The 26,800-nt window shown below is 44.0% G+C and overlaps 3 protein-coding genes and 1 pseudogene across 3 annotated transcripts; 3 read left to right on the forward strand and 1 right to left on the reverse strand.

Moving 5' to 3' along the window:
* Positions 1-1,166: 1,166 nt before the first annotated feature.
* LOC120678001 lies at positions 1,167-1,688 on the forward strand. The gene has a single exon (XM_039959168.1). The coding sequence runs from the start codon at positions 1,167-1,169 to the stop codon at positions 1,686-1,688; it is 522 nt and encodes a 173-aa protein (XP_039815102.1).
* A 211-nt stretch (positions 1,689-1,899) lies between these two features.
* Positions 1,900-11,279, forward strand: LOC120678002 (annotated as a pseudogene).
* A 5,306-nt stretch (positions 11,280-16,585) lies between these two features.
* LOC120678965 lies at positions 16,586-18,176 on the forward strand. Its single transcript, XM_039960432.1, has one exon. The coding sequence runs from the start codon at positions 16,997-16,999 to the stop codon at positions 17,978-17,980; it is 984 nt and encodes a 327-aa protein (XP_039816366.1). The 5' UTR covers positions 16,586-16,996; the 3' UTR covers positions 17,981-18,176.
* Positions 18,177-20,362: 2,186 nt separating this feature from the next.
* On the reverse strand, positions 20,363-23,732 carry LOC120678966 (glutamyl-tRNA reductase-binding protein, chloroplastic-like). The gene is made up of 5 exons (XM_039960433.1): positions 23,317-23,732; positions 22,564-22,644; positions 22,199-22,303; positions 21,333-21,482; positions 20,363-20,851 (listed from the first exon to the last, which is right to left on the reverse strand). The coding sequence occupies exons 1-5, from the start codon at positions 23,683-23,685 to the stop codon at positions 20,627-20,629; spliced, it is 930 nt and encodes a 309-aa protein (XP_039816367.1). The 5' UTR covers positions 23,686-23,732; the 3' UTR covers positions 20,363-20,626.
* Between the last annotated feature and the right edge of the window lie 3,068 nt (positions 23,733-26,800).

The raw sequence follows: 26,800 nt of genomic DNA on the forward strand, positions 1-26,800 counted from the left end.
GATGGCAACAGCAGCAACATGCAACGAGGCCACGAGCAAGCAGAGCACAGCTCCGCCCTCCGCCTGGCCGCCGCAGTAAAATTTCCTGCCGGCTGCCCCCACACGCCAGCAAGCGACGAGGCCACGAGCAAGCAGGCAGGCAGGAGCTGCCCGAAGGGGATGAAAACGGTAAGGAAATAGAAAAATGGATATCCGAAAATATTCGAGATATCTGAATTCGTATCTGTGCAAATCTGATCTGTTTCCATCTTAAAGGATGGAAATTGGAAGGAAATACAAATATGGTTATCCGAGATATTCGAATCCGTATCCGTGCGAATCTGATCCGTTTCCATCCTTCTCTCCTCTGTTTTCTGTATCCGTATTCACGGTGAAAGTTTTGAATGATTACAGTGCCGGCGTCGTCATCCTTCTCTCCTCTGTTTTATGTCAGTGCCGCCCGCATCGCCTCGCCACCGATTCCGTCGCCGTCGAGCCGTCTCCGACCTACCTTCTCCGTCCACCGTGAAAAGCGTCGCCGGAGTAACTCGCCGGAGCTCCTACGAACTCGTTTTCCGGAGGCACCACCCCATGCGCGGGCAAAAGGGCGGTTAGGAACAAATGCCATTTAGGGCGTGTTTGGATGCCCGTGATTTTTTTTTTTACAAAAAGACGAATACATGCATGGAGTACTAAACAAAATTTATTTATGAAATTTTTTCACGAATGGGTGTAATTTTTCAAGACGAATGTATGAGCCAAATTCCACCATGATTGGCTACAGTGATACTACAGTAACCGCGCCTAACCATCTCCTAATCATACGGTCAAAAGGCCTTATTAACTACAGTAACTGCTACAATACCATAGCTGTGGAGCTGATTTTGTAATTAGACTTTATTTAATACCTCTAACTAGTGGTTAAATGTCCGAAAAATTTTCATAAAAACTTTTTCAGGGCAACCAAACACGGCTTTATTACGATGTAATCATTGCGATGTGGAAATTGGGATATAGGACGGAACGACGCGGCCGGTGGGCCCTAGTCCTGCTAGCAACTGCAACAGCCAGGTGCCAGCCCATACAAAAGGCGTCGCCTCACCCCATGCTCGGCAACATTTGAAACTGCCTCCTTCCTCCCTGCTCAAGTCGTCTATCCCTTGACGCCAAGCAACCCAAGCACAACGATGGCGCATCGCGGACCATGCCGTGTCCGTCTCCGTCCCGGCCGCTTGCCGCACCTCCCAAGCGACCTCCACCAGGAGATCCTACTGCGCCTCCCACCGGATCAGCCGAAGCTTCTCTTCCGCTGCGCTGCGGTCTCCAAGGCCTGGCGGAACGTCATCACCAAAGCCGGCTTGCCACGCCAGTACCGCGAGCACCACCGCGTGCCCCCCCATGATCGGGCGCGTCTACAACTACAAGGCCGGACCTGCGGCTGGCTACGTGGCCACGATCCCCAATTTGCCCACTCTGCTCGCCCACGCCTGCCGGACGATGGGCACAATCTCGTCACGCTGGATAGCCGCCATGGGCGCGTGCTATTTCGGAGAGTGCGCCAGCGCCGGATGCTTGTGCTTTGGGATCCACTCGCTGCCCACTATGAGGATGTCCTCCTACAAGCGGAGTTCCCGAATGCCAACATCAATTGGAGCGTCGGCATCCTCTGCGCCGCCGTGCAGCCCTGCGCCATGCACCGTCCTCAATAATCTTCATTGGCATCACAGAAACCCTCGCGTCAGCATACATGTACAGCTCGGCTACGAGGACATGGACCGCCACTGCGTCCGTGCCGCCCGCCGCCGCCCGTATGCAAGACATGGCAACGACGATGGTCAACGATAGCATGTACTTCAGGACAGTCAGAAAAGGGCAATCATTCGGTACCACTTCGACGGCGACGCGCACCGCCTCTCGTACATGGAGGCGCCACCGGCGATCTCCGGCGAGGGCGATCAAGGCACCGTGCTCATACCAGCAGCGGGAGGCCAACTCGGCTTTGCAGGGTTGTCCGAGATCAATCTCAGAAGTTTGTTGGTCTGATTATGGGAGACAAAAGTGGGTGCAGCAAAAGCAGCAGCGGCGTGGGAGGAATAGCGCCCCGTCAGACTCTCTCTACGAGCAAGGAGGTAGTTGGGCTCGGTCCAGTATTTAAAATAGCGGACTAAGACATTTAGCGGTTGGTGTTTGTAGATGCTAAGAAATGCTACAACGGGCTATAATCTAACTAACCCATTTAGCGGTTCTGTAAATACCATGTGTTAAAAAATCGCCACCCCTAACACCTTTACCTAGACACTAATAGGAGAGCCAACTCTATATGGGAACACAACTCTTTATTCACATAACTTAGTACAACACATAACACATGACTCTTGCACTCTTTATGTCGCTACCCTACCATGACACTACTACACTACTGTGGCAGAACCGCCCGACAAAACCGGCTTAAGTGCACTAACCATCATCGCAAAGGCAAATGGGTTTTAACTCGCACCTCAGACGGCTCATATCGGCAGTCCCTTGGGTAAAATCCCGATAAAACCCACTTAGCTTCCAGGATCGGCAAAGTAAACATAGCTCACACGAAGGCGAGACCAGAAATTACAACATTGCATCATTCCTTACATAACAGAGTCTTAACTAAATTATTATTACAAATCGAGTTCGAATTCATAAAGGTACTTCAAAGTTTGAAATCATAAAGTAGTTCATCAGAGTTTAACTGCAGCGGAAAATAAAACGAGTTTTAATCGACGAAACAAGATGTCATGATGAAGCCCGTACATGACATCACTCGGCATTATCATCATTGGCCAGAGACGGATCCCACTCCACCGACCGACCAAAGGGAAGGGTACACGGCCAAGTCAGACCAGCTATCAAATCTTCAAAAGCATCACCTGAAATAAATTGAGCCACAAGCAAGGCTGAGTATACTAATACTCAGCAAGGCGTACCCGACTAGAATATACTTAGTCATCTAACTAGGCATGCAAAGCTTTTGGCTTGAGGGTTTTGTTTTTGCCGAAAAAGCATTAAAGAGTAAGTCCTTATTTTTCAGATTTTAGCTTTCAAGTTCTAATTCAATTGACCACTCTACATTTGCATCTATCCAATAGCATATATGGTAGAAAACAATTATCTTTCATCATCCAACAAGATTCATCATCATATCTTTCACTTGTTACTCTATGTGGCAAAAGTGTTTAAGCAGTCCCATACCGTGAGAAGCGGACGATTTGAATCGAATTTCTTAATCTTGCAAGGCAAACCTAACTCACACGTCACGTGCAACTTCCGTCATCGCACGGACAACATTTTCCCTTCCTTTTCGGGTTGTGGAACAGGGTCACCGTCCTTGACTACAGAGTACGACGACTCTGCACCCGCATATGCGCGCATGAGAAACGACGTTCAAAAAAGGTGAAAGGAGAGTCCACTTGCCGGGCCAATCAAACGCTTATCCATCACTACCACACACCGCGGCCTTACCCATTTTCACTAAACAGACGGGGTATCACAGTACCACAACCCCGCCCGTAAACCTTATATTGCAGTGTGTAGTAAACATCCAACTCCTATAATTCTCGCGAGTGACAGGAAATCTCTCGACTTCTACCAAATTATTAGCTTAGCCATCTAGCGACCTATACATGCCAGTATTCAAACATAAGCACCTAGGATTATGCAACTAGGGTTCCAAGCAATTCCTATAAGTTAAATGCACAAGTAAATAAATATAGTTAGTTGCATAATAGGTAAAAATACTGAGTTATGCTCCGGGGCTTGCCTTCCTGAGCAGAGCTAGTCTTGGGCTCTTCTGAACTTTTGTTTTTACTCACTCTTCTGAACTTTGGTTCAGGTCTTCAGCAACTTCAATTAAATTAACTTGGGCTTCATGCGGCTCACTCTCAGACTCCGACACCAGCTCGTATGTTCCGCCGGCGAGAGTTGTCGATTCTATATGAAATGCACATGCATGAATGGTGTGATGATGACATTGTTATTTCTTTCACTATAAAGTTGTAATCCAAGAAAACTAAAGTCAAGGAAAACAACCATTTCATTTTCTTCTTACTGGACAGTCATTTATAGAGTAGAAATTTTATCTATACTAACTCATAAAAGAGTTGTGTGTGCTGTTTTTTTATAGAAGTGCAGAAAAAACATTTCTACCTAATTATCACTAGGGTATTATGGAAAAACCATATCTAATGTTACAAGCATGTACTGGTGTTGATATTTTTTGATGAGACGCAGCTCTGAGTATGGAGTTTACTGTAAAATTTTCAGGTCATTTTATGTATCAGGTAAATCAGAAAAAAAAATTCATTGAAACAGTTATTCCTAGCAACCCAAAAATAAATCCCCAAGCTAGAGAATGTAAGTGCTGGTAATAATATTTTAACTGAAGGTTGGATTCCTTAATATGAGCTTGTGGTAAAATTTCAAGAATTAATGGAGTTACACAGTAAGCATGAAAAAAAAGATTCTTTTCTAGAGCATGTGTAAAGATAAATTTATACAGAGAAAACTACTGAGTTCCAGAAGCTCAAAATTTGTAGACATGCTTAAATATTCAATTAAGGGCTACATTAAAAATATCAGATTTTTTCCAGCATATGAACTATTTTTCCCTATTTATGACTATTTTCCTTAGCATAAATTGGTTAGGTCAGATAGGCATGTACAGAAATATTACAACTTTTTCTATAGCATCATGGAGGCTAGCTAAGGCTACAGTGAAATATATTATAACAATCAGAATAAATAAATCTATCAAACCCAAGTATAAACCAAGATTTATTCAAATATAGGGTTAAGTATGTCTAAAGCCTTTCAAAATTTTACACACATGTAACCGGCTGTAATAATTTCACAAATATAGCTACAATATAACATGCTACACAAATAGATTCACCATTTCCTTGCCTACCAAATGATTTATCAAAAACTATTTTTAGGTAATATTTGTGGGTCTGGAATTTTTATAGTAACATTAGAATGACAGGAACACACTACCATAAAAATTCCATAGCATGAAATGCCTCCAAACAGTATTTATTAAAAAGACAAGTACAACTAGCTTTTAAACACTATTAAGCATAATCCAGTTTCTACAACAAAAATTTCTAACTAACACTTGTCATATTATGGTTCCAGAGGTTAGAGATTTTTTTCAAGGATTCCAAAAAGTCTTCATTTGCTCTTTTATGATTTTTCTACGATTTCTAATTGAATTTATAATTTCACTGCAAATATTTAAAAACAAAACTAGATATTGCGTATGGGTCCCTGGTTTTGCAGAAACAACCCTAGAAGGATTTGGGGGCTTGCAATGTGGCCCTTGGCCGGAGAAAGCAGGGGAGGTGGGTCTGGGCGGCTTTTTCCGGCGACTGGGCTCGCCGGCGGCGAGGGAACCTGGGTGGAGGAGGAAGAGGGAAGCGAGGGCAACCTCGGGGTGCTCTCGGCGCGGGCTGGGACGGCCGGAGGCGGCGGCTCCACGGGAGCAGGCAGCTGGCAGCGGCTCTGTGCCGCGACAGCGGCACTCCGGCGAAGGGAGGAGGGGGCTGCTGGGTTGGGAGGTTCAGGAGGTCGAGAGGAAGCTCTCTAGGTGGTTCTTTGGGGGTGAGGAGGGCCGGAGAGAGAAAAGAGAGAGCAGCTAGAGAGAGAGAGAAATTGACCCGATTTGACTTTGAGTTTTCTCCAAAACTTTGAACTGTGCTTGAAAAATTTTGAATATGAAAGTTGTTCAATATTTTGATATCTACAACTTTTGTTTCTACCAAATTTTCATTTGAGGCATAGTTTCTGAATTATAAATTAGATTCTAATAGTAAGGTTTAAAGCCTTTTTTGCAAATTCAAATTTTCCCCAAACATTCATGCAATAATTTGAAAATTGCCCTACATGAAAGCTGCTCCATTTTTAAAACCCTGAAACTTTTGTTTTGGACAAAACTTTATTTGAGTCCTACTTTTTGAGTTATTTCCTTTTTCTCTTTTATTTTAGGTTTGTAACTTGCCCCTAATTGATGCATTATTAAAGAAAAGTGAACATATACAAGTAAATGATCTTATGCAAAAATGTATGATGGCATGAATGAAGTGGTTATACAAGATAATTATGCTTGGTGCCAACTTAAATAACTTTCAGACACCTAGGGTGTCACAACTACGTGGCAATATTACCATCTTCTACTTGAGACCTCTTATGCCATGGTATGGTAAGAGAGGGAGGGGAGCACAACAATTTATAGGACTCCATGGCTCATATGGTTTTGTCATATGTCCATCTTCTACACAATTTTTTACAAAATATCTAAGAATTTTCCTGATGCTTATCTAACCTTACAAATATCTAATTTCTAGAGTATTCTATATTTCCCCATATCTATATGGTAACCATGTTTCATGCATACTCTCTAATCTTCTATAAGCTTCTCACAATTATGCATTTCTATTTCAACACTATGCATAAATCTATGAGTATTTTTGCATATAAACATGAAATCAAGAAAATTTCATGCACTGAAATACATCTTGGGCTTCATTCCCTCGTTACATCGTTGATGAAATACTAAATTTTGTAAATGATGAAGTTCAATACTAAACTAACAATAAATAAAGACTAATATATGGTTTAGTTGGCTAAATAACTCATAATTTAGCAGCTATAGCGGGATATAGATAGCTATTAGCGGATTTAGCCTTTTAGAGATAAGGGATGGATATCTTAGTTTTCTCCTCTCCCCTAAAGGCTATAGCAGACTATAGCAGTGGCTACAACCGGCTATTTAGAACCTTGTAATCCATGAGGAGTCTCTTGATCGGGACTCAAACAGGTCCGGGACCGATCAGCCTCAACCTCGAGGGCGGTAAGGTGCAGACCTTGCTTAAGCCTAAGGGTACTACTAGTATAATTCTGGTTATGGGATTCTACATCCTTGGAGATGTCTGAAACCTACTGCTGGAATCATGTCCAGTTTGTGATTTAGTTTCTTTGTACATTGAGTTTTGCGATTCAGTTTCTATTTTCATTGAGTGTCTGGATTTGTTTGTATGGTAAACATTGAGAAATTACTGAATTGTGCTTCCAGGGAAATTTGTTTCTCCTGCTGCTGAAAACTTGGCTAGTTTGCGATTCAGTTTCTGTGTACATTGAGTTTTGTGATTAGTTTCTATGCTCATTGAGTGTGGATTTGTCTATTTGGTAAACTTTGAGAAATTACTGAATTGTTGTTTGCTGGGAAATTTGTTTCTCCTACTGCTGAAAGCATGTCTAGTTTGCGATTCAGTTTCTTTATAGTGTGTGGATTTGTATGCATGGTAAACATTGAGAAATCACTGTTGTTGGGAAATTTATTTCTCTCTTGATTTGTTCTGTTGCTGGAGTAAACATCAAAGTAATCTTCAGCAGCAGTGTTGTTCACTGCCAGAGAAATAAAACCAAGAACATCATTGTAAATGGAACAAATACCTTTACACTGGAGGTAGCATGAGATGAGATTCTCAGGTTTTCAAGATTCTATCCCTGACTAGTAATGCAACTTGTTCTACTTTGAATATGCTGTAACCTCTAGCTTTTTTGGCGCATCATCACTTCACAACATGTATATGTAGCTCCGTAATTTTCTATGACCTAAACAAAGGATCGAATTCCATCAATTTTTCATCATGGATCCATGGTAGACACACGGCTTAGTTAATTGTGGACATGCCTAACTTACGGCCGGCACACGGCTTAGTTAATTGCGGACGTGGCTAACTTACGGCCGGCCATAAATTGAACCGGTGATACGGCCACCTCTGTCAGTGGTGTGTGCATGCATGTGAGAGGCAAGGAGAGAAAGAAAAACGCATGCATGCCCATGATTTCAAAATAAAAAAGATCATAGTTTTAACACCAAACATCGAAATCAAAATCTGATTGTACAGGTGTGTTTGTTTCAATAAAAGCTTCAAACCAAGATCTCACACTATTATGTTTTAATGATATAATTTTTTTGAGAAAAAATACTTTTTCGCGTATTCTAATTTGCTTATGATGTTTGCAAAAATTACATATGGGTTTACATAAAGTTGTTTTTGCATGCCCGAGTTCAGTTAAGTGGATATTGGTGTTCATATTGTGAAGATAGAATTGTTTAGTGTTAATAGTGGATAAGGGTAAACAATTTTGTTAGGTAGGTGAATGTTGATCGCATGATAAATAATAGGCAACTTTAGCAGATCGGTTGAGCATTTTAACTAATTGATTTTGGCATTTTTTCATTGTAAATAAAGCAATTTATGTGTTTTGAAAAGTATTGTCGAAATATATTTTAAATGAGGTCTTGTTTTGAAGGTCTCCTCGAAAGAGATACAATTGTGCAATCGGATTTTGTATTTGCTGTATGGTTTAAGAACTATAAGTTTTTTTAGTTTTAAAATTACTTGCATGTGCCACTATCCCGCAGTGGTGGAGGGTCAACTTAGACTGCCGTACAATAACACAAACGTGCGGCCAGCCGTAATAAAGTCATTACCCTATTTATTATGTTCTCACACACGAGAACCGAACATTTTAATCGATTTTTGTAGGTGTACTTTGGTCAGAATTTACTCTGCAAGGAATCTCTATCAGGAAACAACGAAGGAAAGAGGGTGTGCGAGATTATATTTGTTTAGATTGTGGAGGAATCCTCAGATAACGGTCGGTAGAACTGTCACCACTAGCGACGACGTATAACCGCACTTATAGTTGGGCGTTTGGCCCGATGCCCATGGGGCCCAAGGCCCAGCCCAATTTAGCCCGACCCGAGTATGGTCCGGGTCCGATACTTGGGTTGTGCCTGGGCCTCACTACCGGCCCGCTGGACGCATCCAGGCACGGCTCGAAAATAAGCAGCCCGATCGGCCCGCTGGGTAGCACGATATGCTCGTTTAAATATTAGCTTATCCCATTATCAAACTCTATTAAAGTATTTTCGGGTCGCCAGACTGCCGGATCAAACGGCCCGGCCCGGCACAATTAAAGCACTTTTGGGCCATGTTTGGGCCGACAGCTCAGCCCATGCGCAGGCACGGCATGGCCAGTTAATTAATTCGTGCCTAAACGGGTTATGTCCAAACGGACTCGTGCCGGGCCGGGCCCATCTATAACTGCACCGCACTCCCGGCGGGCCTGGTCGTCCAAACACAACATATATTTGTTCACCGCATCGGAAAATGAATTTTCGGATGCAGGTCAGCTCAGTTTTCTCTGCTCCAGTAGTGGGCTGACTTTCTTCACAGATTGTACAGACTGGGCCGAAGTGAGCATCTTGTAGGCCTTCTGAAAGCCTAGCATAACCTTTTCGGCTGTGGTTCATAGTCTTGGTACGAAGATCATAGTTTATTTTGAGATACTCTGCTAGACTGCTAGCTACCTAACTAGTGCCATCTTGTGTGCCCTTAAGCTGAAGACCGGACCGGGCCAGTCCTACTTGATTCTCGTACATTGTTGAAGAAACCAAGCCCACTATCGGAGCAGATAACTGCATCAGAAATCTAATTTCGTACATTGCAAACCCACTCCTCTTAGTTAAAGAAAAAAAGAAACTGAAGACAAGATTACAGTCTTGCTCTTTCGGTAGCAAAGGACATTTTTAACTCTAACCCTGAACATCACCCGATAAGACGGCAAGATCTTTAGGCCATGAAGATAAGGAGGTCGCCTGAGAGGGTACATGTAGCACGGATCTTCAGACAAATCCAACTCTATAAAATCTGACTGATTTTCACCTACTAACTGTTCGTTCCCTTTCTATAAAATCAAACTACTATTAAATCAAGTGCATCATAAGATTTTTAATTTTAGAAAAGGCGTCATGGAAATGTTGAGGTATCAAAGTTGTTTGACTTTATAAATAACTTTGCGAGCCGGCTACACCATCGTCGCTAATAAAATTGCATCATGAGATTTTTAACTTTAGAAAAGGCATCATGGAAATGTTGTTGTGTGTGGTTCCTCTTTTTGTTGCAAAAGAAAATTGTTTATCCTCACAGATCACCATTGGAAAACAAAGAGGTCGTGAATAAACACTACACCATAACACCGAAACAGCGATGCACAGACCATCGGTATAAGCCGTTATACTGATGGATAGTCAGTCGGTATAAACTTATCCCGACGAATAGATCCCGCTGGTACAAGTCCTGTCGGTAAAAGTTTTTGCCGACGGACTCTACAAGTCATGTTGGGAATATTGTACTTTTATAGACTAACTCCCATCGTTAATTTGGTATTGTAGTGTAGTGAAAGGATAGAATTGCATAAGTACAGGAAAACATTGAATTACCTTGTAGGTTTATATATAAACATATTCTACAATGCTTGGGGAGGTGCCGAGAGGTATTTCATGTGTCTATGATTTGTGGGCCCAATATAAAGGAAAGCGCTGGGAGACATTAATGAGGAGGCGTCGGCAGATGTTAGTTGTGTCTATGGTCGGTGGGCCTATAGGTGTTGTAACGCCTCCCAACACCTCCAAATGCCTTCAAAGTTAAGAGAAATTAGAAATTTATGGCAACTCATTTTCTATAGTTATTTTTTTCAATTAAGGGTATCATAGTAAATTCACAACTGAGATGAATATTTGTTTTAAAGAAAAAGATTATCATACTCATATTGTTAGGGTTCGTTGTCCTCTCCTTCCAACTCCGCCTGCGCCGTGCTCGCCATCGCCCCGTCGCCGCGGCGCTCGCTAGGCCGCCCGCCGACCGCCTCGCTGCCGACCTCCTCGGTCGCTTCGTCAAGACGCTTGACGTCCTCAACGCCGCGTCCTTCACGCTCGCCTTGCTCCGGACCGCGCTCACCGCTGCGACAAGCCTCCTCATGCTTGCCTCGCTGGAAGAGTTGCTCATGGACGGCCTCCACATCAACGGCCAGCCGATGCCGGAGTCAGAGATCCGGATGCTCATGGAGGCGGCGAACACGGACGCCAATGGGACACTGGACTGCGACGAGTTTGTGACTGTATCGCTGCACCTCAAGAAGATGACCAACGACGAGTACTTGGCGTCGGCCTTCAGCTACTTCGACAAGGACGGCAGCGGCTTCATCGAGCTGGAGGAGCTCAGGAGGAGCTGGGGCCCAATGAGCAGGTCATCCTCGACATCATCCGCGACGTCGACACCGACCAGGACAGCCGCATCAGCTACTAGGAGTTTGAGCTCATGATGAAGGCCGGCACGGATTGGAGGAACGGCCCGCGCCACTACTCCAGGGCCAACTTCAATAGCCTCAGCCAGAAGCTCTGCAAGGACTTGTCGTGAAGGCCGCCAAACCAGTTTGGACTGTTACAGTAGAATTTTGTGGAGACAAAATGGAATAGTGAAAGGCTGAAATTTTAATTGATCTCTAGATTACATATACATACATACATACATGCATACATACATACATATATACATACATGAATTTTGTGGAGACAAAATGGAATAGTGAAAGGCTGAAATTTTAACAGGGAGATTACTTGATCACTAATTCTAGGAATTAGTGACTCTTTGTAACAGCAGCAATAAGATTGGTTTAAAGTCTTTAACCATGGTTGTTACCATGGCCTTAATTCCTTGGCTGTTACAATATTGCTCTAACTCCATGCTTGGTGCATTTGATGTGATCAAATACTGGTTTTGTAACATGGACTTTGGATTTTGTATTTTTGGAGGGGGGTAACCACGATAAATCAACCACGAAAAGAACATCGATTGCTGTTGATGAACGCATATAGTGTTGTTGATGCTTGAAAGACCGGATCGGGTACTCTAACCTAATAGAGGGAGGGGGTGAATTAGGCAACTTAAAATCTAGACCTATGGTTCCAACTAAATTGCACAATATTAAACTAAAACATGCTATCTATATGTGCAACTAAGGCTTATCTAGTGTGAAACCTCTATCCCAAAAGAGTTTAGCAATCTATAGCCTTTCCTAATAAGAAACTAATCTATGAAAGTAAAGGAAAACAAGATTGCTAATATGAAATGCGGAAGCTTAAAGAGCGGGATAGAGAGAAGCAAACTTTTGATGCGGGTGTTTATCACGTGGTTCGGTTAGCCACAAAGACACACCTACATCCACGTTGTTGAAGCACTCACTAAGAGTATCGCTTCTCGGAAATCAAGTCTCTTCTGCGGACACAACCACAGTCACCTTGATCCCGGATTCCACTAAGGAGCTTCTCCACAAAGGATGGGGGTCTCCACGTCCCCCGCACAAGGTTGTCATCGCCACTCCACACCAAGTCGGAGGGTCGATGACATGCCGGCGAGCCACCAATGCTCCAAGGGGCCGTCGCACCGAAATCTTCTTTTGGTTCACTAAAGAACCACAGCACAAAGGCTCTCACTCACTAAGAGCTAACCTTGCACAAATACTCTCAAGTATGTGCAAGTACTAAAGATATGATCACTAAGCTCTTGGATGGTTTGGAAATGTTTTTGGGTGTGAGTGTGATGTTCTTGAACTCCAACCAACTTCAAATGGCCGGAGGAACCCATATATATAGGCCACCAAGTGAAGAGAGCCGTTGAGAGCCGTTGGGGCTTTCCTGCGTAAAGCACCGGATAGACCGGTGGTAGGGCACCGGTACATCCGGTCACTCTCGGCTCTGCACTATCCGTTGGCCTTCTGACAGCTGACGTGGCTGTCACCGATTAGACCGGTCCCTTGCACCGGTGCACCACTGGTTCATCCGATCCTAAAGAGATCTTCAGCTTCTGCCTTGAAATTACACCGGTGGCTTGCTCCTGTGCACCACCAGTTCATCCGGTGCTAAAGAAAATCTTCTCGCCAACTTGACATGCTCTCTGGTGCATGACAATGTGCTTGTACCGACGCCTCAAAATAGTACCACCGGTGTAACCGGTGCTACTTGAACTTCTCCCCTTTGGTTGGGCATTGCTTGGCCTATTACACCGGTGATAGGGCACCAGTGTATCCGATGCCAACCGGTTAGACCGGTGCAGTATCACCGGTGTATCCGGTGCCACTGTATCTGCAGAACTCATCCAATTCAACGTTTCTTTTAGTTCTTTCTTCGTGTTTTGATTTGCTTGACCTTTTTGCTTCATCCCTAGGATCTATAATTATTCACTTGACAAACTCATTAGTCCCATTGATTGTGTTGTTACTAAATCACCAAAATCACAAAACTATGGTCTAATGGGGCCATTTTCCTTACAATGCTCATCTGACACAAAATCCAGTTCTCGATGGGTAACTAGGACTGAACTTACAGATTCAAGCTTATACTAGTTGCAAAAAAAGAAGGCACGCACAGAGGAGGTAGAGGAACAGGATTACAGGACGAAATCCAATTTCAGAATTTGAAGCATATAAATAGATCTCTGAAAATATTACAAGCTCTCAGGCTCTGCCGTTATCATGAACATTTCTGACGTGGATGGACTCCCTCGCCCTTGATGCCAGCTTATCCAATAACTCAACATGTCCAAGTTTTAATCTTTTTAAATGAGTTATAGATGTTCAGTTAGCTATTTGACGTTTTTCAAAGAAACAGACTCTAGTATTGTACATTCTACTTGACATGCACTGTTATTTATGAACACATATATGGTATGAGCATTTAGACATTCAGGCATTGCAAACGTTGGTGCAACTGTAAATCTGTTACCAGCTTCAACTTAGAGTTGCCAACTTTGCATTTTATTCACTTTTTTTATTGTTAAAATATATAAGAGTCAACTCGATTGATGCAAAACTACTACAAAATTACATTTACTGCGGCCTTTTAAAAAGAGTAAATTTCACCAGCGGTCCCTGAACTTGTCCCGAGTTCTCATCCCGGTCCCGGTACTCTTAAAATGCACGTCTAGGTCCCTGAACTTGTCCCGAGTTCTCATCCCGGTCCCGGTACTCTCAAAATGCACGTCTAGGTCCATGAACTTGCTAATCCGTTTCATATAGGTCCAAATCTCCATAACATGCTCTCCAAACAGTACGATTAAGTGAACTAACAGGTGGGCCCATATGGCAGTCACACCTCTCTCTTCTCCCTCCTCTCTTGCTCCCAACGTCGCCGCCCATGGCCATGCCCATGCCCATCTTCAACCTTGAGAATGGGGAAGGGGGCAGGCTCGGGCGAGGGGGTCGCCGGCTCACCGGCCGGGGAGGCGTTGTGCAGGCCCGCGGGCACTGGACCGGACCAGGACCGGAGCGGGGCTCGCCCGCCAAGGCGCGCCGGCGGTGGTGGCCATGGAGGGCGCCGCCCTTGGGGTGGCACGACATCCAGGGAGCGGGGTAGCCGAGGGTCGCGTGGGACGACGGTCTTGACGGCAGCGCGGCTGGGTAGGGAGGGCGTGGGGCCGGTGGAGGGGCGGCGGGGATGCGGGGTCCGCCGTCGGCGTGGCCAAGCGGCGGTTGGGGCATGAACGAGGACCGGGGCGGCGCGGAGCTGAGGTCCATCGTGGCAGCGCAGGCGCACGGGTGGCGACGGACGCTAGGGGTGGGGTCCGGCGGCGCCCATACAGAGGGAGGAGGGAGAAGGGAGAGGTGTGACTGCCATATGGGCCCCACCTGTTAGTTCACTTAATCGTACTGTTTGGAGAGCATGTTATGGAGATTTGGACCTATATGAAACGGATTAGCAAGTTCATGGACCTAGACATGCATTTTGATAGTACCGGGACCGGGATGAGAACTCGGGACAAGTTCAGGGACTTAGACGTGCATTTTGAGAGTACCGGGACCGGGATGAGAACTCGGGACAAGTTCAGCGACCGTTGGTGAAATTTACTCTTTTAAAAATGCCTAGGAAGCGGGTGGGCCGGCGGCCCACCTCGGTTAACCGGTGCCGGGCCGGCGGCCGTACAACCGCCTTGTATTGCTTTTAGTGGAACAATTAGGAGGATGTGTTGTCCAAGGATCGCTGCAACTCTGGTCTCCCGCGCACCTGTGCCAGCGGCCCTAGCTGCTCCCGCGGCACGCTGCGGCTACTAGCCGGAGAGCCACCGCGTTCCGGCAAATCCCGCCTGCAGTTTTCCGAACTCTTCATCCCTCGCCTCGCCGCATGCGTTGGCCTGGTGGATTGGTTGGTTCTACGTCTGAATTTCGCTAGACAGACCATCAGTCATCAGAGGCCGCCACCCCACCTATGCTGCTTTTGTTTGAAACCGGAAAACGCAGACCACATTTTCTTCAGGTGCTCTATGGCCCGCTTTCTATGGGCAGGGATCGGCGAGGCTCTGGGTTGGTCAGGACGGCTGGAGTCCTGGGAGGAGGATTTCCTGGTCACCTGGATATCCAGGAAATGTAAAATGCCAAAACGTTTTAGTTTTGCGAGTCTAGCATGGGCGCTTTGGACTGGCGCAATAAAGTGGCTATTGAACTTATCTTCCCTAACAATACCATTCAACTTTCCATGTTTTTGTTGGTCTTATGCAGCGTTGGATTCCGCTATCGAAAGCTTCTGATGCTGAGCAAGCAAGGGAGTTGGTGGAACGCCTGTAAAATTGGGCGATGGGCTTCCTTCCGACGACGGCATCAGTTTCGGACATCGGAGCTTTGCTGTTTGGTGTGGCTTTTGTTGATCAGTAACTCCTTTTGTCTTGCTTGTAAACTGGTTTCCCAGTGTGTGACGCGTTTGTACCATTTTATTGTTTTCAATATAAAGCAGAGTTCTCCTTTTTTTAAAAAAAAAGACCATCAGAGGCCAATCCAATCAACAATTTTACTTTCCTGTTGACCGACACAATTGCGTAGCCTTTACTTTCAAGGTGTAGTTAGCATCCTGAGTAGGGATGGCACCCGTGGATGCGGGTGCGGGTTTGGTGAAAATTCGCCGGTAGTCAAACCCGCGGGATTGGAAAAAAATCTGTCCGCAGGTAGACCCGCGGGTGCATTTCTACACCCGCACCCGCACCTGTGGATTTTTGGCGGGTTTCAGGTGCCCGCGGATGTGACAACAAATATAATAAAAATATACAAATCCGTCAATTTAAATAGTCAAACAATACATTTCTATAAATAATAAGGGCAAATTAATAACAAATTCTTAAGTTCAAAGTAATAAGGACAAACTAACAATAAATTTATAAATTTTTACTCTAATTTTATAGTTAGAATAGTTGGATTGGGCCTTACCTAAGCACGCTAGACTGGGGTTTCTTTGCTTGCGGATGGGTGCGGATCCACCCGCGGGTGGAATCTCAAACCCACACCCGCATCCGCAATATGCGGGTGCAGGTGCGAATATCGGACCCGCACTCGCACCCGCACCCGTCGAGTCTAAAATCCGCGGATACCCGCATCCACGGGTGTAATTGCCATCCATAATCCTGAGGGACTTTAGAAATATGTTTGAGTTCCTCAATGTTGTGCACTGTCGCTACCAAAGAGAGGTTTTTTCTTGATGAGAAATTGGAGTGAAACAAGCCAAAATATAAGGCCTTGTTTAATTACGAAATTCAAAATTTCAAATCTATCGCATCGAAAAATAATTGTACATATACGGAGTATTAAATCTAGACGAAATAAAAAATAAATTACATAGTTTGCTTGTAAATTGCGAGCACACTGTAGCACTTTTTGTTTGTTTGTGGTAATTATTATCCTACCATAATCTAACTAGGCTCAAAAGATTCGTCTCATCGTGTATATCAAAACTATGCAATTAATTTTTTTATTTACCTACATTTAATGCTTCATGCATGAGGTAAAAAATTTAATGTGATAGATGAATAATGAAGTTTGTAGAGAGAAATTTTGGAACTAAACTGGTTCTTCCATGTTGGCGCCCTATCCAAGAACCTTCCTTCCATGTCGCCTCCAATTCTCGGGTAATTCTCCCCTCCCTCCGCTCGCCGTCAAAGGTCAAACGCCTTCTCCCTTTACAAATCCGCCGCCACGGCTGTCCCATTGTCCTTGTGCGCTCCGCCACGCGCGAACGAGCGACCCAACTCCCCCGACTCCGAATCCGGCCTCCGCCGGGCCCCAGCTAGGTTGAATCTTGCGGTCGACCGGACCAGCCATGGAGCCGCCGCCGGCCGCCACCGCCGCGCGGCAGCAGCCGGGCTTCTTCACGTTCCTGAAGCACGGCGCCGTCGTCCCGGCCCGGAACGCCGCGCTCTTCGCGCCGCTCCTTGCCCTCACGGCCGCGCTCGCCGCGGCGCTGCTCCTCGGCAACGCCCTCGCCGTGCAGCCGCTGGCGGCCGCCGTGCTGCTCGACGCCGACGCCATCAGCCGCGCCGACCCGGCCACCGCCGCGTACCGGGACCTGGTCCGGGCGCTCCGGCACGATCTCCGCGGCCTCCTCCTCGCCGCCGGCGGGTGCCTCCTCGGCGCGGTCGTGGCCGGCTCCGCCATCAAGATCGCCACCGTCTTCGCCGCCGTCGCCGCCTTCCCCTCCGCCTCCTCCTCTGGCGGCGCAACCGTGGCCGCCGCCGTGGGCGCGGCCAAGGGCAACCTCTGGGGCCCGGTCCTGACCATCGCGTTCGGGTACGCCCTGGAGCTCGCCTGCGCCGCCGCCATCGTCGCCCTCGCGGTGCTCGCCGTGGCGCTCCTCGACTACTCCCTCCTGCTCCTCTTCCTCGACGCGCTGCTCGTGCTCCTCGCCTCGCTCTTCCTCGTCTACCTCACCGTCGTCTGCGCGGTGGCCGTGGTCGTCTCGGCCGCCGAGCCCGGGCGCCGCGGCGCCGGCGCGGTGTCCCGCGCGTGGCGCCTCATGCGGGGCCGCGGCGCGCAGGCCGCGCTCTACGTGGTGGCTACCTGCGCGCTCGGCGCCGCCGTCTCGCCCGTGTACACGCTCACGCTGCGCTGGTGGCCGCGGAGCGCCGCGGCCGGGGCCGGCGCCGGCGCCGCCTACGTGCTGCTGCTGGGCGCCGTGGAGGTGTTTTCCACCGCCGCCGTCACGGCCTACTACTTGGAGTGCAGGGAGAGCACGGAGGAAGAGGAGGAGATCAGGGCTGGCATCCGGTACACCAAGCTGCCCAATGGAGACGAAGCAAACATCTGACCAAACCCATTATTTTCCCCTTCTTGTGAAAAATTCTTTGGACGGCATGTATTGTTGATACTAGTGGTATTGATTGTTTGGGTAACTTTTGGTTGCATAGTAGTAGAACAAAGCATAGCGTGTAAATTGGCAAATTGTAAGTTGCATTTTCCAGTGTCATTTTCACAATCTAAGTTCATACAATCTTGGAAACAAACTAGATTAATCTCTGAAGAAAGCTAAAACTCAAAAAAAAAAACATGGGCTAGCTAGTACAATTGAAAATGTCATTCATTGATGGAGCTGTGGTTCCAGGCAGCACCCCAAAAGCAAGCTGTTGACACCTCCTTGTCATACTAAACCCACCTTTTGATGATAATATGATACTATGAGCTAGAAACACTTTTTTAAGTCTCAAAAGGCATGGCAAAATGGGCGAAAAATATCCGTGCCGTGCCGTCCCAACAAGACGATCACCGGCCTTTTGATTCTTCTTCACGGGAACACGCTGCGAATATGCCTGGTCACTGACCACAGACTGGCAGGAGGAAATAATGCAATCCGGTCGACCACTGAAGAAAAGCATTGTCTCCAATGGAGTGTCGTTTTCAGATACTGTCAAAATAAGGCGGCCGGCTTTAATTCCCCGTGGAACATTTCTCCGTGTGAGCAGAGGATGATTCCACTACCTTGTGGGGTCGTCGCTATCAGCTGAGAACAGGTTCAGTACCCAACCTCTATTTCGCCAATCGGATCGCTTTGGTGACTTGTTTCTCCACCTTTTCACGTCATCACGTGTGTTGAACATCTTGTAACGTGTGTTAACAACAACTGAAGTTGAAGTTGATAGTAAATAAATGGTACTACCTCTCCGCCCCCAAAATATAGACATTTATGATCATGTTTGACTATTCGTCTTATTTAAAAAATTTAAGAAAAAATAAAAACAATTAAGATATACTTCAAATATATACGATGATAAAACATGTCATAACAAAATAAATAATAATTTTTCAAAATTTTTGAATAAGACAAATGGTCAAACATGATCAGCGGAAGTCAACAAATACTTATATTTTAGGACGGAGGAAGTACTTTGCTGACACGTAAAGAAGTTTCCATACAATTTCACGACCCTAATAAAAGAAGGTTCTTGCCCGCGGATAGATCGGCAGTATATAGGGCAGTAGAATGTCCGTATGGAAGTCAGATGATTCTTCCCACATGAAGAACCATTGACCTCTCTGCAAGCATTCCTTGCAAGCTCGTACCCACATGTTTCTTGCACATGTAGGAAATCACAAAAATAAGTTACCACATACATGATTCAGATCGTGTGTAATGCCGAATTGCCAACTGGCAACAATCACATCCCCATACTGGTAAGCCACTTAGTGATTTCTTTGTTTTTTTTTTTCAGTAGCAGTTCTTTATTTGTGCGGACTGACAATTTGTTATATCATATATGGACATCTTGCAGCAAGCTATGTACTGCAGCATATGCTACGATGAATAATTGTCACACTAAAAATCATGGCTAAAGATGAAACAAAAAGAATCTGCCATATGTAGAGATGTAAATGGTATGAAAATTTTCCAACCGTATTCGAATTGATCAGGTTTGGAAGGGTTTTTATTCGTTTGTGTATCCGATTCCGAATATTCAATATCCGTAACTGATCCGAATCCGAATACTAAAAGTTACATTTTTATGATGTCGATATCCATTACAATCTTATCCTGCAAAAACTTACACTATCCGTATCCAATCAGTATTCAAACAAAAATATGAAAAAAAAATATGATATCAACAATATCCATCCATATTCAATCCATTTACATCCCTAATAGACCTGATCGTCTGTCTAGTCGGGTCGGGTCACTTTGAGTTTTGGATAAAAAAATGTTGGCCCGCATTTTGTGTAAACGGACGATCCAACCCGACCCGATCCATTTACATGGTCGGGTCGGTCTGGTTGGCCCGCAATTTTGTGTGTAATTTTCGGGTTGGATCGGATTTTTTCAGTTTCGGGTCAAATATTTCGGCCCGTACCCGACCCGTCACTTGGTCGAGTCGGGTCGGGTTTTTTTTGGGTGGGTTGGGTCAAGTTTATCGGGTCGGGTGGCCCATGATCAGGTCTAATCTCTAACCATATGGTTTCCATATACTCCCCAGATTCCACATTATATGTCGTTTTGACTTTTGACTTTTCTAGATACATAATTTTCTATGTACCTAGTCCTAGACATAGGATATATCTAGGATATAGAGAGAGTAGATGACAACACCAAGTAAAATTGCATCTACCAATCGAGCAGTAATCAGACACTTTAAATGCTATGCGGTGAACTCTCTGAGTTACATTCTAAAACCGAACTTCGCATTACAAGACCGCAGTCAAATATACATCAAAATTCATGTGGCTTAATTTAGCCCTCATCCCATGGTCCAGATTTATTCTTGCTAACCTTACCATCAAAATTCATTGCTCTTATCAGACAAATTGCTAGCCATAGTTCATGATACCAATTGCATCAAATATACATGTGATAAAAAAATGAATAAGATGCACACAAGACACATGGCAAATGTTAAGAGGAACCAAACCTCTCACTATACTCATCTGAATGACAAAATAATCGCCATGGAAATAGAACTCACACAGCCTATCTGACCTTCTTCAAGAACTGTACCTTCTCAAACTCGGGACTGGCATAGCTCTTCTCTACCTCCCATGCATGATGAGACATCATGTTGAACGATGACTTCACACCCTTTTCGTCAGAGACGTCTCTTGAAAAAGGGATCCGAACAGCAAAGACACCTTCCCCAGAATGAACATGCAAGTCGAAGCCTAACCTATCAACCCATATCATCTTCACATCTGCCACCTGTCACCACAGGACAATATATATTCCTGAGCGCCAATTATGAATGGCAGATATGAACTCCCCTTGGCTGTTCTACACATTTTTGGAACTCTATGCTAAGGATTTGGAACCCTCCCTCCCTCCCTCCCTTTGCTCTACACCCTCTCGATAATAGGTGATAAGAGTGGTTCACTGATTATTTTGAGCTGACAGAACCAGTACATTTCACATTGCCTAAAAGCTGGATTCTACAAAACAATGAAACAGCACTCTCATTCTTTTACATCTAATCCTAATGAAGCGGGAAATCCATTGCAACATTTTACTCAAAATGAGGTGTAATTTGATTAATATAATTTATAAGTACTACAAAATGTACAAAATGATGAGCTTCATTGGTTTAGCATTAGTATCTAGCAAGAAGCAGAGAGTTTTCGTTGGTTTCGTGGTAGATAACTTGCAAGAAATAAAGCTGTAGGAATGTCATTGATGAGATCAGTACCTGTAAATCTGATTCGACATATATGCTATATATCCTATGGACGTCTTCAGCATGGTTGCTGTTAAATTCCTCCACGAAGTTTTCAGCAGAGTTACGAAGAGGATCAGGTTCTGCACTGGTGTAATCTGATGGAATTACCCACATACCATCCTGAATGGGCAGAACCAATAAGCAAGCAGCGTAATTGCATAGCATACCAAATATGTAGTGCAAATAATGCTAAGTGCTGACAGTACAGACGGCAAAGCCTGGAAGCATTTTATTGAAGCATATTCAAGGAAAAATAATAAGCACTTAAGCACCAGGCTCTTCGACTTGCATAATCGCCAAGGGTCAAGAGAAAATTTGAGTAATCCATACTACTTATATGCTTATAATCCCACTTTTAACATTACAGTGCCAAAGTTATATTCAGTTACATCAGTAATTGACACAATCACAAGATAGAAAATATTTTTCAGAAATTCTACTAAACAATAAATGGTGTCAAAATTCGGCAAAATGGGCAATTTCAATACTAGGAGAGGCTACAGCCTTGGGGTGGCCAGACAACCAGAAATCAGCAACGATTGAAACCTGGTCCACAGATAAGTTGCAGTCATTTCTACCTTCTCAGTATGCCCACAAGTGTAGGGAAAAGAGAGTAGATATGACTGTTGAGAAATGAAGAAAAACTAGTTTTCTTTCCATCAGAAAATATCAGAAAGCATGTGATTTCATAGTCAAATGATCAAGCCCAGAAACAAAGAACAAGCAAACAGTCTATCCCACTCCAGTACTAGATTAAGAGCTCTGAGCTTCACTTATTTATGTATATAAACAATTTAACAAGACAAAAGAGAATGAAAAAACCTTATATGGTCTACCTCATTGAAATCTTCCATGTGCAAGATCCGATCGACAGATATTAAATATAGAAGATCTTGATCAATCTCTTCCCCAAATTTCTTCTGCCACCTACTAGAAATCTTCTGCACAATTTAACAAGGCACAATACAAAGTGTTGGTCCAACTACACTCAAAGATAGCAAGCAGACGCAGCTCAGAGCCTCGGAATGAGCTAAAGAAAAAAATATTACAAAATGGATGGAAAAGAATGGTTCATTTGCTTAAGAACAATTATATTTTCATTCACAACATTGTATATTAGGATATACATTCAGGGTGGACACTCTGCCATTGTAACCACTGGCTTATTTACAAAGAAAATGAAACACGCTAATAATTTTACCTTCAACACAGACTCATCACTAGGCTTAGTTAAGACACCAAGCATAGTGCACTGTGGTGTCCTAGCCCCACTTTGCCGAAACTGCAGCCACCAAAAGTAGAAACAGAATGGTAAGCATATAAACAAAATAATGGAACGGATATCAGTGAGTTTGGGTATCACTTAGTTTATAGCATGATAATTGATAATTCAAATATTTGGCAAGTAGCTTCATCACAACACTAACTTTTCATCATGTCTTGAAAAGTCAAACCATAAACAAGTTACAAAGGGAAGCTTTCTATTCCTTGCATGATTTTTCTTAACACCCTAAAACACAATGCAATTTGTCCCACACTAAAACTTCCCAAATAATGTTATAGTCCAGAACCTAAATCCCATTCCCACACATAATCTGGGAAGCTTCTATCTGGAATGCACATTGAAATGCAGACCATTTTGTACAACCCAATGTCTTATGCCTTCCATTCTAACACCCTGGTACAATGCGAAGGGCACCCACAACAAAATACAACTAACAGCGCCTTCAAATTTTCTTTTCTTGTACGGTATAATGCATTTGAACCCTAGATTCCGTTAGCATTTCGCATCGTCAACTCAAAGCGGAACGCCGGAGCAGAAGAAGAAAAAGGAAAGCTGAGTCTTTCTCGGGCTTGATCTACTGGGCACAGATTTTGTTTCATAGAACCCCTAAAATCACAATCTTTACGGCGAGCTGGACCATCCAAGCACCCTGCAGCTGCGTCCCCTCACCTCGACATGGAAGCTGGACGGCGCATCGGGCACGGCGACCTCCGCGGCGGCCAGGCAGAGCGCGGGCGCACCGGCGGCATCCGCGACGAAGCGCGCGCCGACTCCAAGCGGCCAGCCGTCGGGGCCCACCACGGAGAGCGTCCCAGACGGGGCCAGCTCCAGCACCGTCCGCGCTACCTCCGCCGCCGATGGCCGCGCCCGCGACGCCGCGGAAACCGGCGCCGCTGCGGCCGCCGCGGCTGCCACAACCCGAACCCCGCGCCTCGCGGTCCCGGAGGGGACAGCGCGAAGGGACGCCGGCTTCTTGGAGATGACAGTGACCGGGGACGGGAGCGGCGAGGAGAGGAGGGAAGGCGAAGACGACAACATGGTGGAAGATTGGAGGTTGAGATTTGGTGGGGGATTTTTGACGGCTGAAATTAGTAGATAGGCATCGGATAGTTGAAAACTAGAAAGACTCCACGCCATAACATTTAGCCCAGTGATCGGTACGAAGGCTGAGAATGTTTTTCACGAAATTTTAGGCTATGGATTAATTTGTAGAAACTTTAATGTATTATTACTTAGTTAGAATGTAGGGGCCGCGGGTTGATCGTCATGATTTTGGGAGCCTTTTTGCAAAGTCTATGGAGCATGAGTTAATTGCTGTAGAGCTTGGATTTGTAAAAAATGCATGGATCGTGGGTTGATTGTCATAAAGTTACCTGAGAGGTAGTTGGATCGAGAGAGTTCTCGTAAAATTGCTGAAGAGGTGGCTTGAATAAATGGTATTTATGAATTAATTGGGTGTGGGCTGAACTATATATTAATTTTGATAAAGTTCAAGGAGTTTTTTATAAAATTAAGTGTAGGCTGAAATTAACTGAGTGTGGGCTGGACTATATAAATGAGTTGAGTATAATTGACAATAAAGTTACTTTATTTTTTTCCAAAGGTAGGGATTCTCTGGTATATTCTATTATAGGCAGTGTTATAGACCATTATGCAGTGTGTAAATGTGTGAGGCGATTTAACCCGTCCACGATATACATTAAGCGGGTTGGTTCTGTAGAAGTCTTGGTGTGTTTTCTATGGATTTATTGTTCGTGGAGTGTAAATTGATTTCACCAAAGCTCATAGGATTTTATGTGGAGCGACGTAGATAGAGTGCGAGTTGATTTTATCAGATTTCAGAGGTTTTTTTTAAAAAACTGTAGTAGGCCAAACATATAATTGGTTTCGTGGGCCCCACATACGGTGGGACCCACTTTTAGGTCTCGTGAGTCCACAGTGGGGCCCACTTGTGGGACCCACATTGTTGGGTCCTACGGGGCCCACGGTGGGGCCATGACCCACTTGTGGGTCACGTGGGTCCACAGTGGGACCCACATTGTTTGGTCCTACGGGGCCCACGGTGGGGCCCATAACCCACTTGTGGGTCCCATGAGTCCACAGTGGGCCCACTTGTGGGTCACGTGGGTCCACAGTGGGGCCCACTTGTGGGACTCACATTGTTGGGTCCTACGGGGCCCACGGTGGGGCCCATATGTGGGAATATGTTGGATCAATCTGAGCCATTCACGCGTGATCCGACGGCCGAGATATTTCAGCCTACGTGGCGCAATGTGGGGGCAGAAATCCCCCCTTTAGGTCTTTTAAAGATATGCTTCTTTTCCAAATAGCCCTGCTAGCTGCTCCTTTCGTTTCAAATTATAATTCATTTAAATTTTCTAATATAAATTGACCATTCATTTTATTTAGAATTTACAAAATACTTCCTCCATTCTATTCTATTGATAGTCCTATTTCACCTTGACACAAGGAAAAACAATCTTACATATCATCTAATTAATGTAACACAAGGTTTTTTGCTAGTCATCTAATGTCTTTGCTAGAACCTCATCATTACTGGTGCTATTTATTGTCATAGTCCTTATCAATAGCAAATAGAACTATCATTTGTGAATATTTAAGTTTTGGAAATAGGACTATCAAAAGAGAATTGAGTATCACCTTTTTTATTATAACTTATTTTATTAATAAAGATTATGAAAAATAATTCAAATTTGACTAGATTTATACAATTTTTTGAATAAGATGAGTAATCAAATTTAAGATCAGAAACTCAAATAAATTATAATTTGAAACAAAGGAGTTAGAAGGCATTTCAAATCAAATTGTAACCTATCGTTTCCTCAACTTATTGAAAGCATATACTTTTCCTCAAAATACAGTCATACTTTTTCTTTGAGCGTCAAATACAGTTTTATATGTCCAATAATTAAAATAAATAATTGGGCCGGGTCGAGCCCACCAAAATTTTCACGCACCGGCAAAATCAGCGCAGGCGTCATTTGCTCACGCTATGTTAAATCATAAACACTCCTACTATCCCTATGAAAACTATTTCTCCGGGTAAAATATGACTTCAACTCTCTGCCGCATCAAAGTTTAACAATATAACTTTAATTTTGCGCTTACCAAACCGATTTGATGTAGTCAATTTATGTGAATCTATATATTTACAAGATAATATTACACATCACAACACATCTTAGCAAAAAAAATACATTATAATTTTCTAATCAATATCTATCATATATTAGAATATCTAATAATAAATTAATCACTGGAGTTCATAATTATCTAAAAAATAATGATAAAAAATTATAATACTTTTTAGTATGTATTGTGATATCCACTGATACTCTGCAAAATTTGAAATTAAAATTCAACTTAGGTATGGAAAAATGAAAAGATAAATTGTATTAACGGGTATGATAAACAAAATGGCATAGTTTGTGGGGTAAATTGAACCAAGTTATAGTTTAGGAGGTTATCCAAACTTTAGCTATACTTGAAAGATGTAAACTGAATTTTTAAAAAAATATATATATATTTGACTTTTTCCTTTGGAAATATAACTTCCAACCTCAACTCCAAATACATATGTAGTAGCAAACTAAGAATAAGACTAAAATATATGGCCGGTCCTCAAACATATATGTGTTATCACGGTTCCTAAACTTATAAAACTAGGAATCCGAGTCCTTGAACTTGTCAAGGTGTATCATCCTGTTATCTATACTTAGAAAATCAGGAATCCAAATCCATGCAATGATTAAAAGTGGTTTCGAACCATTTTAGTTCAAAAATAAATTTCAAAAATAATAAAAATAATTTTTAAACCATAAAAATATCTCCAAGCCCCCTAAATTCTCAAAAAAGATATTAGAGATACATCAAGCCTAATTAAAATAATTAGAGTTTATAAAAATATGTTACTCTAAGAAAAATATATTTTACGATGTAGATATTTTAACCGGCCTATTTAATGTAGCCGATCCGTGTGTGATATTGTGAAGTTGTCGCTATGTAGACTCGTGAACACCACCTAGAAGGCTAGAAGTAGTTGTTCGAGTTCGAGTCAACAGACATTCTCGCCAAACCTATTTAATGTTATCGATTTATGTTATGTGCAAACTCTTGGACGTCTTTTGGAAGT

This window comes from Panicum virgatum, chromosome 6N (assembly GCF_016808335.1).
Source record: "Panicum virgatum strain AP13 chromosome 6N, P.virgatum_v5, whole genome shotgun sequence".
Classification (NCBI taxonomy): domain Eukaryota; kingdom Viridiplantae; phylum Streptophyta; class Magnoliopsida; order Poales; family Poaceae; genus Panicum; species Panicum virgatum.